The 15,167-nt window shown below is 42.7% G+C and overlaps 1 protein-coding gene across 2 annotated transcripts; it reads left to right on the top strand.

Moving 5' to 3' along the window:
* Positions 1–1,912: 1,912 nt before the first annotated feature.
* LOC110527590 (uncharacterized) lies at positions 1,913–12,081 on the top strand. Of its 2 annotated transcripts, none has more exons than XM_021608973.3 (5): positions 1,913–2,055; positions 9,047–9,362; positions 9,741–10,007; positions 10,092–10,244; positions 10,568–12,081. In XM_021608973.3, the coding sequence occupies exons 2-5, from the start codon at positions 9,062–9,064 to the stop codon at positions 10,735–10,737; spliced, it is 891 nt and encodes a 296-aa protein (XP_021464648.3). In that variant the 5' UTR covers positions 1,913–2,055; positions 9,047–9,061; the 3' UTR covers positions 10,738–12,081. The 2 variants fall into 2 exon arrangements, with proteins under 2 accessions (XP_021464648.3, XP_036838991.2); XM_036983096.2 differs by having other exon boundaries at positions 1,930–2,043.
* The last annotated feature ends 3,086 nt before the right edge of the window (positions 12,082–15,167 follow it).

Genomic DNA, 15,167 nt, shown 5'->3' with positions numbered 1-15,167 from the left:
CACTATTTTGAAGGTGTGTCCACATACTTTTGTATATATAGTGTATCACGATTCTATATGTATTAGGATTCGATACTGTGATTTTATTGCGATTCGATGTTCCAAACATATTGCGATTTGATGTTCCAAACATATTGATCACTATATTTCTGCTGCAAATGGACAAGAGAGCCTTTCGAAAATTAGTTTTGGAGATGAAAGTGCTGAAAACACATTCGCTCACCATTTTTTTAAATAAGTTTTGGTTCAGGTACAATCGGCAACAATAGTATCGCAATTTCCCCCTACCCTTCCTCAGATAAGGCTTTTTTGCCCGTCTGTACGGGTACACTATAGCTTTTTAAGTGCCGCCTCGAAACCTCATTGGGAGATGGTCGCTAGTGTCTGTGTTACATAACATTTCAAGAAGACATCTTCATATCTTGGCACCGCATATAATGTGCTTTCTGCAACCACATGTTTACTAGGTACATATGTGGTTTAACTACTGGCACGTATTTGGGATTGAATTTCAGACTCTTGTGGTCTTGTGGCTGTGTCAGGTATCCCTTCTTCTTTTCCAGAGTCTATTTGTGTCTAGTTTAATTAAATTCTACCTAGGCCAAACCTTCAACGTTTGATAGACTGTATGCCTACTTTGTATTACCAATGGTATTGTAGGGTATGGTGGGACAGGGAAACGAACCTGAGTCACTGGCATGAAAGGCAAACACCCAACTCATCTTTCCAATAGGGTTAACTCACTTTGTGGGAATTGCAACGTGGCTCGTTTACACTGCCCCTCCGAATGGGAAGGCACGTACCCATGATTCGACTACTCAGCCCACTCACACGTCCGGGCCTTGCGTTCTGATGGCCTCACATCCGCCATCCTACTTCTGACACCAATGTAGTGAGCACGGGAAAGGGAAGCAAATCCGGGTCGCGAAAACTTGGTGGGAATTATAATGTGGCCCATGTAGCAAAGATCGCAACAGCATGATTCATTGTATTATGATATTCTGAATTTGAGACCACATCTAGGAAGGCTTCTGGGGTTTATTGAAAGAAAGATAGAAAACCAAGGAGCAACCTGTTCTGTTTTGGTGCTTAGCCTGCAATTGTACTGGTGCCATGTTGAAAAATACATATCTGGAATTCTCACAATATGATCCATTTCAATCCCTATTTTCTGAATTATTTACATGTCTGTATGGCAGAATATAACAGACTTACCAGTGGGGCACACAGAGGCCAACATGCCAACTACTGTCCACATGCTTTTGTTAAACCTACAGCAAAATAATGGAGATAATGAAGACAAAAATTCAAACAAACATAATACATACAAGTTTTTGTATAATGACATTGTTAATGTACTTTTAGCCTGGAATCTGCCCGTATAATTTAACTGGCTATATTGAACCTGTTTTACAACACTATGTCATACATAAACAACTTTCAAATGAAACACAAACATTAGCGAATGTAGAGGTGCAACTTTCTATGACAATGTTAATTGAATCAAGAAATTGTTAAAGATTGACTTCATAAATGCTGTTATTCTTGATTTAATCATTCATAAATAATTTACCTCCACATGACAGTGAACAGAAGTAAATGCAGAAACATACCTGTTAACGTGTTTTGCCCCCGAACAAAATGCAGTTCTTGTAACGGTCAGTCTGAGGATGAAAGTGAAGGTATTAAAAGTATCCCTCAACTTTTATGTTGACAGTCATTTGTGATTTGAAATGTCTTACCTGGAAAATAATGGACATCACTGCCCTCGTGTGGTCATGGTGTTCACCCCTCTCATTCGCTGCCGTAGATACAGACAACTACTCTCCAAGACGTATTCATTGCGTGCCATGAGTGATTGACATATGTGTCTACCAATAGTAATACATCATGGAAATGTTCTCGTCCAATCCAGGCAGAGGATATACCAAACCAACCGGAATCAACGTTAAATATAGCATGTAGAACAGTTGCTTTTTCTTGTCATTGCATACTCTGCAATTATAGTAAAAGTGCAGACATCAGGAAGCAGAGCAAATCTAGGTTTGTGTTAAGGTTAGTGTCCTTTAAAAAAAAAATTACGTTACATTCGGTTTTGTGAAGAGTTCTCTTTCGGACTTCTTGATGATAAGATTAGCTTGCTATACAGTAGCTAGCTACCACGGTCACGTGTCAGTTAACCCATTCATAGACGCAAACTAGCTTTAGCGCCTATTTTACGGTATAGTCCAGGGATAGGTGACATAATTGTTCCATTTTATGATACAAGTTTCACACTTGGTACACTAACACCAGATAGCTTAATGGACATTAGCTAAAGATTGGAGCCAGTCTGGGAAGCCGGTCAGTCAACCAGCCATCCAGATTTCCTGTTAGAAAATAGGTTAAAATAAATTCAAACAAAATGAAAATTACTTTGTAATGTTATTTACTCATTAAATAAACCCTCACAGGTAGACAACGATTCTGATCATAAGATACTCGTAAGACCATAATATGTGCCATATTGAGGTCATTTTGACCATATTCCAGCAGCAAATTTCCCACACAGCTTGGACATGTTGAAATACGTATATTTTTGGCTATAAGTGCCATAGCAGATTTAGTCCATTACCCTCTGGCGGTCATTTCCAACATGGCTGCTGAAAAATAGTCTAATAAACCCAAGATGGGTAACCTGCTTGGATAGATGTCACCAGGGGTTCTTTGCACCGGTCAGAGAGCAAGCTGACGGCAGAGACAGTGCCAAAGTTCACATATTTATTGAGGACTTGTGGTTGGACATGGTAAAGTTGGATTTGTGTGTGGTTCTGCAACAGAGAAGATGCATTCCAAGCAGGTTGCATAACATAAAAGGTAAAGGTGATAAGGATTACTATTAAACCAATATCTCAAATAACAAAAATAAGGAAATACACATGGATAATAGGAAATAAACTTTCTCTTAACTTGGACACACACAACTGTAAAAAAAAAACTGGACAGGATTTAAGTACAAAAAAAGGTGTGAATGAGCCTGTCAGGGAAGTCCTGATAATTAGTGACAAGTGTGTGGCATTGAGAGAAAGGTGAAATCAACTTGGTTGATCAAGTTCATCTCAGTAGATTCCTCCTTTTGATGATCAGCGTGGCAGATGTGTTGCTACCTACCCTCACCACCTGGGTGCGGCCTGTCAGGAAGTCCAGGATCCAGTTGCAGAGGGAGGTGTTTAGTCCCAGGGTCCTTATGAGCTTTGTTGTACGCTGAGCTGTAGTCAATGAATAACATTCTCACATAGGTGTTAATTTTGTCCTGGTGGGAATGGGCAGTGTGGAGTGCAATAGAGATTGCATCATCTGTGGATCTGTTTGGGCGGTATGCAAATTGGAGTGGGTCTAGGGTTTCTGGGATAATAGTGTTGATGTGAGCCATTACCAGACTTTCAAAGCACTTCATGGCTACAGACGTGAGTGCTACGGGTCTGTAGACATTTAGGCAGGTTGCCTTTGTGTTCTTGGGCACAAGGACTATGGTGGTCTGCTTGAAACATGTTGGTATTACAGACTCAATCAGGAACATGTTGAAAATGTCAGTGAAGACACCTGCCAGTTGGTCAGCACATGCCCGGAGCATACGTCCTGGTAATCCGTCTGGCCCCGCAGCCTTGTGTATGTTGACCTGTTTAAAGGTCTTACTCACGTCGGCTACGGAGAGCGTGATCACACAGTCGTCCTGAACAGTTGATGCTCTCATGTATGCCTCAGTGTTGCTTGCCTCAAAGCGAGCATAGAAGTGATTTAGCGCGTCTGATAGGCTCGTGTCACTGGGCAGCTCGCGGCTGTGTTTCCCTTTGTAGTCTGTAATAGTTTGCGAGCCCTGCCACATCCGACGAGCGTCGGAGCCGGTGTGGTATGAATCAATCTTAGCCCTGTATTGACGCTTTGCCTGTTTGATGGTTCGTCGCAGGGCATAGCGGGATTTCTTGTAAGCTTCCGGGTTAGAGTCCTGCACCTTGAAAGAGGCAGCTCTACCCTTTAGCTCAGTGCAAATGGCTTCTGGTTGGGGTATGTACATACAGTCACTGTGGGGACGACGTCCTCAATGCACTTATTGATAAAGCCAGTGACTGATGTGATGTGTTCCTCAATGTCATCGGAAGAATCCCAGAACATGTTCCAGTCTGTGATAGCAAAACAGTCTTGTAGTTTAGCACCTGCTTCATCTGACCATTTTTTTATAGACCGAGTCACTGGTGCTTCCTGCTTTAATATTTGCTTGTAAGCAGGAGTCAGGAGGATAGAGTTGTGGTCGGATTTACCAAATGGAGGGCGAGGGAGAGCTTTGTACGCATCTCTGTGTGGAGTACAGGTGATCTAGAATTTTTTTCCCTGTGGTTGCACATTTAACATGTTGATAGAGATTTGGTAGAACTGATTTAAGTTTCCCTGCATTAAAGTCTCCGGCCACTAGGAGCGCCGCCTCTGGGTGAGTGGTTTCCTGTTTGCTTATTTCCTTATACAGCTGACTGAGTGCGGTCTTAGTGCCAGCATCTGTCTGTGGTGGTAAATAAACAGCCACGAAGAGTATAGCTGAGAACTCTCTAGGCAAGTAGTGTGGCCTGCAGTTTATCACAATATACTCTACTTCAGGCGAGCAAAATCTAGAGACTTCCTTAGATTTCGTGCACCAGCTGTTGTTTACAAATATGCACAGACCCCCCCCCCCCCCGTCGTCTTACCGGAGTGTGCTGTTCTATCCTGCCGGTGCAGCGTGTTTCCCGCTAGCTGAATATCCATGTTGTCATTCAGCCACGATTCTGTGAAGCATAGGATATTACAATTTTTGATGTCCCGTTGGTAGGATATCAGTTTATTGTCCAATGATTGCACGTTGGCGAGTAATATTGACGGTAACAGCAGCTTTCGTAGTTCTGCCATCTGCGGGTCCGGACGAGGCATCCGGCTCGGAAAAATTGGGATGTCTGCCCTGTGGGGTGTTTGGAGAATATCGTGTGAGTCCTGCTTGTTGTTGTTGAAGAAATCTTTGTCTAATCCGAGGTGAGTGATCGCTGTCCTGATATCCAGAAGCACTTTTCTTCCGTAAGATACGGTTGCAGAAACATTATGTACAAAATAATTTACAAATATCGCTGGGAAAAAACACATAATTGCACAACTGGTTAGGAGACCGTAAAACAGCGGCCATCTCCTCCGGCACCGTGGTTCACTACATTCTTAAAGAAAATGATGTACTTTTTACTCCATACATTTTCCCTGGCTCACAAAAGTACTCTTTACATTTTGACTGCTTAGCAGGACAGGAAAATGGTCTAATTCACAACCTTATCAAGAGAACATCCTTGGTCATCCCTACTTCCTTTGATCTGGCAGACTCACTAAACACATGCGTAATTTGTAAATTATGTCTGTGTTGGAGTGTGCCCCTGGCTATCCGTAAATAAAATGATGCTGTCTGGTTTGCTTAATATAAGGAATTTGAAATAATTTATACTTTTGATTCTTAAGGATATTTTAGCAATGACATTTACTTTTGATACTTAAGTATATTTAAAGTACATTTACTATTAAAGTAGTTCTACTTGTACATTTTTTTTCGTGGTATCCAATTGTTAGTAGTTACTATCTTGTCTCATCTCTACAACTCCCGTACGGGCTCAGGAGAGACGAAGGTCGAAAGCCATGCGTCCTCCGAACAGTGCGCATCCAACCCGGAAGCCAGCCGCACAAATGTGTCAGAGGAAACACCATGCACCTGGCGACCTGGTTGGCGTGCACTGCGCCCGGCCCGCCACAGGAGTCGCTAGTGCGCGATGAGACAAGGATATCCCTACCGGCCAAGCCCTCCCTAACCGGGACAACGCTAGGCCAATTGTGCGTCGCCCCATAGACCTCCCGGTCGCGGCCGGTTGCGACAGAGCCTGGGCTCGCACAGCTAGCAATGCGATGCAGTGCCCTAGACCACTGCGCCACCCAGGAGGCCCCACGTAGTTCTACTTTTACTCAAGTATGACAATTGGGTACTTTTTTCACCCCTGATCATGAGGTACTGTACCTCAGGGGAGCAATATCTCGAGACTTCCTTAATATTAGACATTGCACACCAGCTGTTATTGACAAATAGACACACACCACCACCCCTCGTCTTACCAGAGCCGATGCACGGAAAACCCAGTGTCGTCGTTCATCCACGACTTGGTGAAACATAATATATTACAGTTTATAAGATGTTCTGTTGGTAAGATAGTCTCGAACGGAGCTCATCCAGTTTATTCTCCAGTGATTGCACGTTGATCAATAGAACAAAAGGCAGGTTACCCACTGGCAGACAAATTCTCACAAATTCTCACAAGGGACTCGAATCTGCGCTGCTTTTTTAATTAGAGAATAATAATTCACCTTTTCAATGCTAGTTAAGGATACTGTAGTTATCACATTTTACGTTGGATTCATTAACTACAAAAAGCTAAGAAGTGTTTTCATTTAAATTTTGGTGGTACTCTGCGCACACACCAGTGGCGTGTTTTCATGGATGCCAAGGGAAGCCAGGATTCCCCAAAGAATTTACAACAAAAAATAATTTGTAAAAAATAAAATAATAATAATTTATCTTTCGTCTCTCTGTGTTTCGTAAGTGTTATTCAACAAGTTGAATGTATCTCACTGGAGAAAGCATCCGAGTGAACAAAACAGTTATCTATTTGATGCTGTCTGGTCAGAATAGAGTATTACATTGTTGCAAGCATTTGGCCTCCCTTTATTAAATAATAGCCAACCAGCGTTGAGCTAAAGTGTCAAAGGAAGCCAGTTTGGATTTGGCTTCAGAGCAATCACATCAGAAACCAAACATCATGGAGATAGGAATTTAGACTTTTTTTATGCGATTCTGATCCAACCATACATTCATACATTGTGCCCTGACCATACACTGACCTGAGAGGATGGAAGTTCAACATGTAGCTAGATGTAGTATGCTAATGTTTACTAGCTGGCCTGGCGCATTGTTGCTCCTGAAGTTAAGTTAGGCTAGCGAGCAAGCATTTTAGCCAGGTAGCCTAGGACAACAAAAACTAAAACTGTGTACTGTATGAGAGAGTCATAGACTGTTTAGGCAACATGAAAGAAAAGGACGGCATTGGCATTTCTACAAGTAGGGTGAGTCAACATGTTTTTTCTACTTGCACACACACACTCACACACACAGAAATCAGAACCATGGACAGCCACACCATTTTTAGTTTAAGTTGATTGGACTTAATCGTTTTTGGTATCTTTTAGTTGTCACTGTATTAGACTAAGCATAGGTGATTAGATGATGTTGAAGTTGAGATGGTGCTGGAAGAGTGGCGGCAACTCCTGTTTTCTTTACGACTTGCGGTAACTCTCTGTGGTTCTAAATTTATAGTTGTTTCGTAGTCCGAAAATGTCAGAAACATTACCTTGCTTGACCTTGCTGTAGGTCATGTAACTGCTTGTTACATGCAATATGTTTTGTGGACTTCACCAGACAGATGTTGCTCTCTGGTTTTGTAATGAAACAATTGTGTGGTTGAATTTATTTTGCCACTGTGTCATCTTATTGTCTTGGCCTTAGGCCTATATATCACAATGTCAATGCGTGTATGAACTAACAGGTTATAGTGGGGGGGCTTGGCTTTTTTTGGGGGGGGGGGGGGGGGCTCGGCTTCCCCAGTGATGTTACTCACGCATCACTACTTGGGTGGAATCATTTAAAAGACCCAGATGCAGGACAACCGATGATTTTGCTGGACATTCCCTGAACATTTTAGCCTACATTAATAAAAATATTTGGCAGTTAGGCCTACTGTCCTTTTCAAGTTTAGCTGGAATTTAAGCCGAAAGGATTTAAGAAATATGATTGGTTGACAATAGGCCTATCTGTGACATTGGCCTACTTCTCATCTTGCGCAAAATATCAAATCTCAACAACGATTGGAGAAGTGTTTAACATTACCAGTAGGCTTAGGCTACCACATCCTTATGATATATATATTTTTTTTTGTGACTGCAAGAGACAAGTTGTAATGTGTGACTAAAATAAGAGACAAATTAACCTTTTTTATAAATTAGTGTTGTTTGAATTTGTTGATAAAATGTCGGACATGATTGTTTTGTTGCGGGACAAAGGGTCAAAATGCATGACTGTCCCGCACAATCCGGGACATGTGGTCACCCTAACCGCTACTGGCACACACAAGCTTGTAGCTCTGGTCCAATGTTAAGCCAACTCTCAGAAGTTCAGACATTGAACGTTCCTTCCAGACCATCATATTTTCGGGAAAAAAATAAATAAATATATATATATATATATATAACGATTTTGGAGGTTTAAAAAGTAACAGTAAGGAACGATATAAGCCGTTACTTGTTTTGGTTCAAACTGGTCCAGAACTTTATTTTGCTGGTTGGAACAGTACTGGAACGGAACCCAAAAAATGGATCTGTTCAAAATGAAACGATTGGGAAATGATTTGGAATCCAACCCTTGGTGTAAACGGAAGAAGGACGCAAAACAATTCTTAAGCGGAAGCAAACGGAACGAATTGGAGAGGGACCTACCTGAATTTGTCCAATACAAACTCTAGTTTTAGTTGCAACTGTTTGGCTAATGATTACACCTTTGTTGTCACTGAAAAATACTGTCTTCTGCAACTGTAAAACAGTGGACAGTAATTTCCTAATTTGCATTTGTGACATAATTATTTTGATGTGATATGTTTGCTAAAACCCTAGGCCATTTGAGAATCTATTAAAGTTTAGATGGTGTATTTATCTGTTTTGGCTGCCAGAAACTATTTGCCTTTTAAATAGAACATGTACTGTAAGGTAGTATTTTATTGGGCTACTTGTCAGTATTCCCCAAATGTAGATTCAGATCAAAAGGCTCCGTGTGTGATTCTCACCGACCTAGCATAACTATACAACTCATAACAGTGATTCTGATAAGAGTCTGTATCGGTCAAGCATATCAATATGCAATGCAGTCTAAAAAATAAATATGATCATCATATAAGTCGTTTTTCAACAGGTGTGGATTGTGAAGATGGAGGGAGAGCATCCTCATGAGGAGAAGCAGACTGAAACTGCTTGCTGTGCATCCCAATGTCCCAAAGATGGAGAGGAAAGGCAGGGACAAGGGGCTATGTTATGGTCCATCCAGGAGGCAGTGGAGAGGCAGACCATGCAGATAGGAGCGTCCGCCTGTGGGGCAACGGCCGTAGTGGACGTCCTACAGGCCCTCGGCATCATTGTGGCACCCGAGACGGCTGACCGGTGTGTGCGGACGTGCCTGAGGAGGAACGAGGCGCCGCTGCCCGATTACCTGTTCTCCCGGAGCGAGGCTGGTACTGACCATTGACCGCTTACTGTCCTTGTTCTTTTTAGCTAACAACCGTGCACTGTTTTCACAATAATCACCTGACCGCAATCTAACCTAATTACCACAATTTATGACAAGAATCTTTGGCCCCAACCCTGATTTGACTTAACACAACAGCCAACCACAACACTCATCCAGCAGTCTACTCTGACCACAACCCTTAGAACTTCCTCATTATACCACGATTTCTCTAACTGGACCACAGGCCCTCAACCATGACCACCAAATGCTCTGTTAACTGTGTTAACAACTGTGTGTGTGCGTGTTTGTGTATTTCTGTATTTATTTTCCACTGTTGTATATCTGTGATACACCCTCCTCTCTGTCTCTTCCCCTCTCACAGGCGCCACACACGCACAGCTGATAGCTGGGGCGGAGCAGGCCAGTGGTGGGCGCGTGCTGGGTCGCCACTTCCCCCTCCACCCTCGCCGGCGGGTGAGGCTGGTACCCTGGCTGGCACAGTGGATCCAGAAAGGGGCAGTGCCCGTGGCCACCATGAACATGCAGCTGGCAGTGCCAGAGGGAGAGGAGGTTCCCGACGCATGGCACCACCAACTCATCTTTGGGGTCGGACCCGACACTGTCTATATGACCAACCCCCTGGATGTGGGTAAGTCGTGTGGGTGTGTGTCTGAGTGTGTGTGTGTGTGAAAGAGTATAGCCTGTGTGTGACTTCATGCATTATATGTCCTAGTGAGTGAGCGGGAGGTGCATCAGCGACTCTGCAGTGAATCTGTGTTGCTGATACGTCGAGAGGATGTGCTGCTGAGATTGACAGCTGACGCCCCTCTGTCTAGCCTATCAGACGACCAGTCTGACCCACGCTGGAAAGCCCTGGATGTGGAGGGTGAGAGAGAGAGATTTCACTGCTCTCTGTTACTCTGGTCATGTTCCCCTGCTCAGATCTTGCATGCATCAACCAATGGTTGTGTCTCACGTCATCGACTGTGTTATGTAAAATACCTATCCAGCCACTTTAAGATCTGGCATGCGTCAGTAACGCCTGGGCACAGGAAGGCGCCCTATGTCTGTCTCTCGCTCTCTCTCTCTTTCTCTCACACTCTTTGTCTCAGAATAACACACAATTTAGTTCTGCCAAAGCAGGATGTCAATGACGCGTGTGTGTGCACACCTGTGCCTTTGTTTGCGTGTGGTCCTTTACTCCCTTAGGTCAATTGAGGCAGATGATTCGTGAGGAAGACCATGATGATGAAGATCAGTTTAGGATGAGCCATGTCGTGATCCCCGCAGCGTACAGTTCAGGTGTGACAGTCTTCGCCCTCAGAGACTCAGACCAAGGACAGGAGCTTCTCCACACCCCTGAACTCCCTTTGCTTTGATATGGCTGGACAGTGGACACATCATTACCAAAAATCTTGCTCTGATTGGACAATGCATCTTTGACCTTCCCGCTATTGTTACATGTATTCGGTGAGGGGAAATGTTCAGAAACTGGTGATAGAAATGTCATTAATAGAGCTAACATGGTTCCTTATTCTACAGGTAAGAGAGGCTTGTCTGTTCTACATATTATATTTATATCTGAACATCCAACAACATCCAACAACATTGCTGAATGTGCCCCAGGCGTATTCAGTGAGGTGAAGCACTCAAAAACTATAGAATTGATAGAGCTGACTCAATTTCCTATTCAGACACAACTCATAATTCTGATATGTCTATCTATAATATTGGCCAGTCATGTTGTACACAATACATTTTTTATCTGAACGTTCAGTAACGTTACTCCGACCTGAACGAGGCCCTGCTGCTGTACAGTAGGATATCCGTCCCTGACAGTAATACTTTGTTTGAACACTTTTCTGGGTCGTATTCACTGACATAAAGCAGAAGAAAATGAACCGAAACAGGGAGTGACTCCCTGAACTTACCCAATAACAAACATTCATTTTCCTATTCCATTGCATAACATTTTGCTACAGTATGCACTAATGAATATGACCCTGATCTTATGTGTGTGATGTTAAGAATAGCCTACTTGATGTATGCCCCTGCACCAGTGGAGGCTGCTGAGTGGAGAACAGCTCGTAATAATGGCTAGAACTGCGCAAATAGAATGGCACCAAACACATAGAAACCATGTGTTGGATGGACTTGATACCATTCCACTAATTCCGCTCCAGCCATTACCAAGAGCCTGTCCTCCCCAATTAAGGTGCCACCAACCTCCTGTGCCCTGCACATTGAAATGGTGCACGGTTTGAAACCCTGTCTTCTGCAGTAGGACAATCAACCCTAATGCGCCACTCTGTGCAATACCAGATAAGCTAAATCTGTGGCACTGGGATGTAAATGTGATGCTGTGCTCATCTACACAGATACAGATTAGGTGTATATTGTGAGTGTGCTCATGATTTGCAGTTTTCTGTACTCAAGATTTTTGGCTACCACTTATTTGGCCAGTTTCCCAGACACAGATTAAGCCTGGTCCTTGACTAAGAATGATGTTCAATGGAGATTCTCCATTAACAGTAGCAGTTGAGTCTAGGACTAGGCTTGATCTGTGTCCAGGAAACCAACCAAATATGAAACAATGTTTAAATCAATCAACATGTATCTGTTGTCGTTCCAGGTTGTGATGTTTGTCATTGTTAACTCCCTTTTATTTGTAACCTATCAAAATACATAAAGAGTCGCAAGACCTATATATATAACAACTCCCAGTCATTTATTGGGCAAAACACCAAAGTTTTGGCATCACTGCCTTCTTCAGGGTAATGTCATGAATGCTTGAACCAGGTTATGAAGACAAACGGTGCAATCAGTGTAACCAATAACAATAGTGAGGGGTGTAAATGAATTGAGTGAAACTTAAATACAGTGCATTCGGAAAGTATTCAGATCCCTTCCCTTTTTCCACATTTTGTTACATTACAGCCTTATTATAAAATGGATTCAATAAATAAAAATCCTCATCAATCTACACAAAATACCCCATAATGACAAAGTGAAAAAAGGTTTTTTAGAAATGTTTGCAAATTTATTCGAAATTAAAAACATGACTTATTTACATAAGTATTCAGACCCTTTGCTATGAGACTCGAAATTGAGCTCAGTTGCATCCTGTTTCCATTGATCATCCTGGAGCTGTTTCTACAACTTGATTGGGGTCCACCTGTGGTTAATTCAATTGATTGGACATGATTTGGAAAGGCACACACCTGTCTATATAAGGTCCCACAGTTGACAGTGCATGTCAGAGCAAAAACCAAGCCATGAGGTCAAAGGAATTGTCCGTAAAGCACCAAGACAGAATTGTGTCGTGGCACAGATCTGGGGAAAGGTGCCAAAATAATTCTGCAGCATTGATGGTCCCAAGAAGAGGTTTGGAACCAGCAAGACTTCCCGGCCCGGCCAAACTGAGCAATTGTGGAGAAGGGCCTTGGTCAGGGAGGTGACCAAGAACCCAATGGTCACTCTGACAGAGTTCCTCTGTGGAGATGGGAGAACCAGCACTCCACCAATCAGGCCTTTATGGTAGAGTGGCCAGACGGAAGACACTCCTCAGTAAAAGACACATGACAGCCTGCTTGGAGTTTGCCAAAAGGCACCTAAAGCACTCAGAACATGAGAAACAAGATTATCTTGTCTGATGAATGCAAAGCGTCACATCTGGAGGAAACCTGGCACCATCCCTACGGTGAAGCATGGTGATGGCAGTATGATGCTGTGGGGATGTTTTTCAGTGACGGGGACTGGCAGACTCGTCGGATCGAGGGAACGATGAACGGCGCAAAGTACAGAGAGATCCTTGATGAAAATCTGCTCCAGAGCCCTCAGGATCTCAGACTGGGGCGAAGGTTCACTTTCCAACAGGACAACGACCCTAAGCACACAGCCAAGACAATGCAGGAGTGGCTTCGGGACAAGTCTCTGAATGTCATTGAGTGGCCCAGCCAGAGGCCAGACTTGAACCCAATCAATCATCTCTGGAGAGACAGTTATTTATCTTCAACACATTTGCAAAAATGTCTAAACTTTTTTTTGCTTTGTCATTGTGGGGTATTATGTGTAGATTGATGAGGGGAAAAAACTATTTAATACATTTTAGAATAAGGCTGTAACGTAACAACATGTGGAAAAAGTCAAGCGGGCTGAATACTTTCCGAATGCACTATATATATTGAATTGTTTCCAAATTCATTAAATTTTTGTTACATGTAATATTTTGGTTCAACCATAATATATATTAAGCTTCAAAAGGGGGAACATATTGGGTGTACGCTAATAAGTCGTAGAAATAATATATTCATTTATAAGACTTATTGTTCATAAGAAGGGCCTGAGATCCAAGTCAATTTTCAGACCACTATAGGGATCAATGTTGTTAGACAGGATATCCGGTAGGCCTCCCTCTGTTGTAGTAGGATCTCGAGTTTTACCTCCTTTCCTAGGTAGATGAACATGCTCAATGCCTGTGTATTTGATGGGAGAGGATGGTTAGCTTCAAAGTGAGCTGCTACTTGATAGTCAGTATTCTTACACCTGATTGAGCTGCGGTGTTCAGCAATGCGTTATTTTACTTGTCTTTTCGTTTGTCCTACGAAGGCTTTCTCACATGAACAGGTGATGGGATAGATTACTCGCTTATATTTTCTCTGAACACACAGACTGTTGAATTGATTTTCTTCTTCGGTTTAGTTTTTAGCAAACTGAGATATTGAGATGTTCACTATTGCATCATCAAGGGTTTTGTCCTTGTAGCCTCTCATTTTGAATTTATCTGTCATTTTCTTAGCATTGTCAAAATCTGACTGGTGGCCACAGATTCATTTAACCCTGTGTAGCTAGCTGTATGGTAGACCATTCTTGAGGGGAAGGGGATGCATACTATCCGCACGCAGCAGGGTATTGCGGTCTGTGGGCTTTGTGTATAACTCTGTGTGTAATGCATCACTCTCTTTGATCCATAAATCCAGGTAGTTTTATTTTTCTCTCATCAGTTTGCATGGGGAATTTGAGGTATTCAGAGCTCTTGTTTAACGGAGTTTGGAATTAATTTAGTTCCTGCTGACTTGCTTCCCAGAGCACAAAGACATCTTTGTATCTCTTCCATAGGAGTGTTTTACAAAGTAGGGTGTGTGTCTCTGTTTTGTAAATGAGTGCTTCCTCAATTTGTCCCACATACAGGTTTGCATAGTTGGGGGCAAAGTGGAAGCCCATGGCTACACCCAGAATTTGAAGGGAAAATTCTGACACCAAGACAGTCATTTTTGGATAATACCAATTCAGTGAGTTGCAAGGCAATCATTGGATGAAGCAAGTGAAGGGTCTCTCTGCTGAAGGAAGTGTTGCAGCGCCTGCAAGCCTCCAGTGTGTGGAATATTAGTGTACAAGCTCCACATCAAAAGTGGCCAGCAAGGTGCCCTCTGGTATCCTTAAGCCCTCTATCAATGAGATCATGTGACTAGTCTCTTGTATTTGAAGTAAGATGGTAGATTCTCAACCATCGGTTTAATGTGGTGTTCCAGACTTAGAAATATTGGACGTCACAGCGTTAAATGAAGCTACAATGGGTCTACCTGGGGGAGGAGATTTTTTTGAGTAATTTAGCGACTGTATGAAAAGTTTATCTTGGGAAATTTCACACAAATTCACATTATTTTTTGGTGATTTGTCCTGATTCCAAACAGCTTTCCACTGTGGATGTGATATTATGCTGGAATTCTAGGGTAGGGTCATAATTCAGTTTATGGTATAAGTCACATTTAGATTGTTGTTGGTGACATTCATTCACATGGTCACATTT

Source organism: Oncorhynchus mykiss, chromosome 7 (assembly GCF_057628025.1).
Source record: "Oncorhynchus mykiss isolate SJ-2025 chromosome 7, ASM5762802v1, whole genome shotgun sequence".
Lineage (NCBI taxonomy): Eukaryota > Metazoa > Chordata > Actinopteri > Salmoniformes > Salmonidae > Oncorhynchus > Oncorhynchus mykiss.
The sequence above is the reverse complement of the archived record's forward strand: the minus strand, read 5'-3'. Positions and strand labels throughout refer to the sequence as shown.

Coding starts and splice junctions, on each gene's coding strand:
- LOC110527590 (XM_021608973.3), top strand. CDS start 9,062: ATGGAGGGAGAGCATCCTCATGAGGAGAAGCAGACTGAAACTGCTTGC. Junction 9,363..9,740: donor GTTCTCCCGGAGCGAGGCTG/GTACTGACCATT, acceptor CCCCTCTCACAG/GCGCCACACACGCACAGCTG. Junction 10,008..10,091: donor GACCAACCCCCTGGATGTGG/GTAAGTCGTGTG, acceptor TATATGTCCTAG/TGAGTGAGCGGGAGGTGCAT.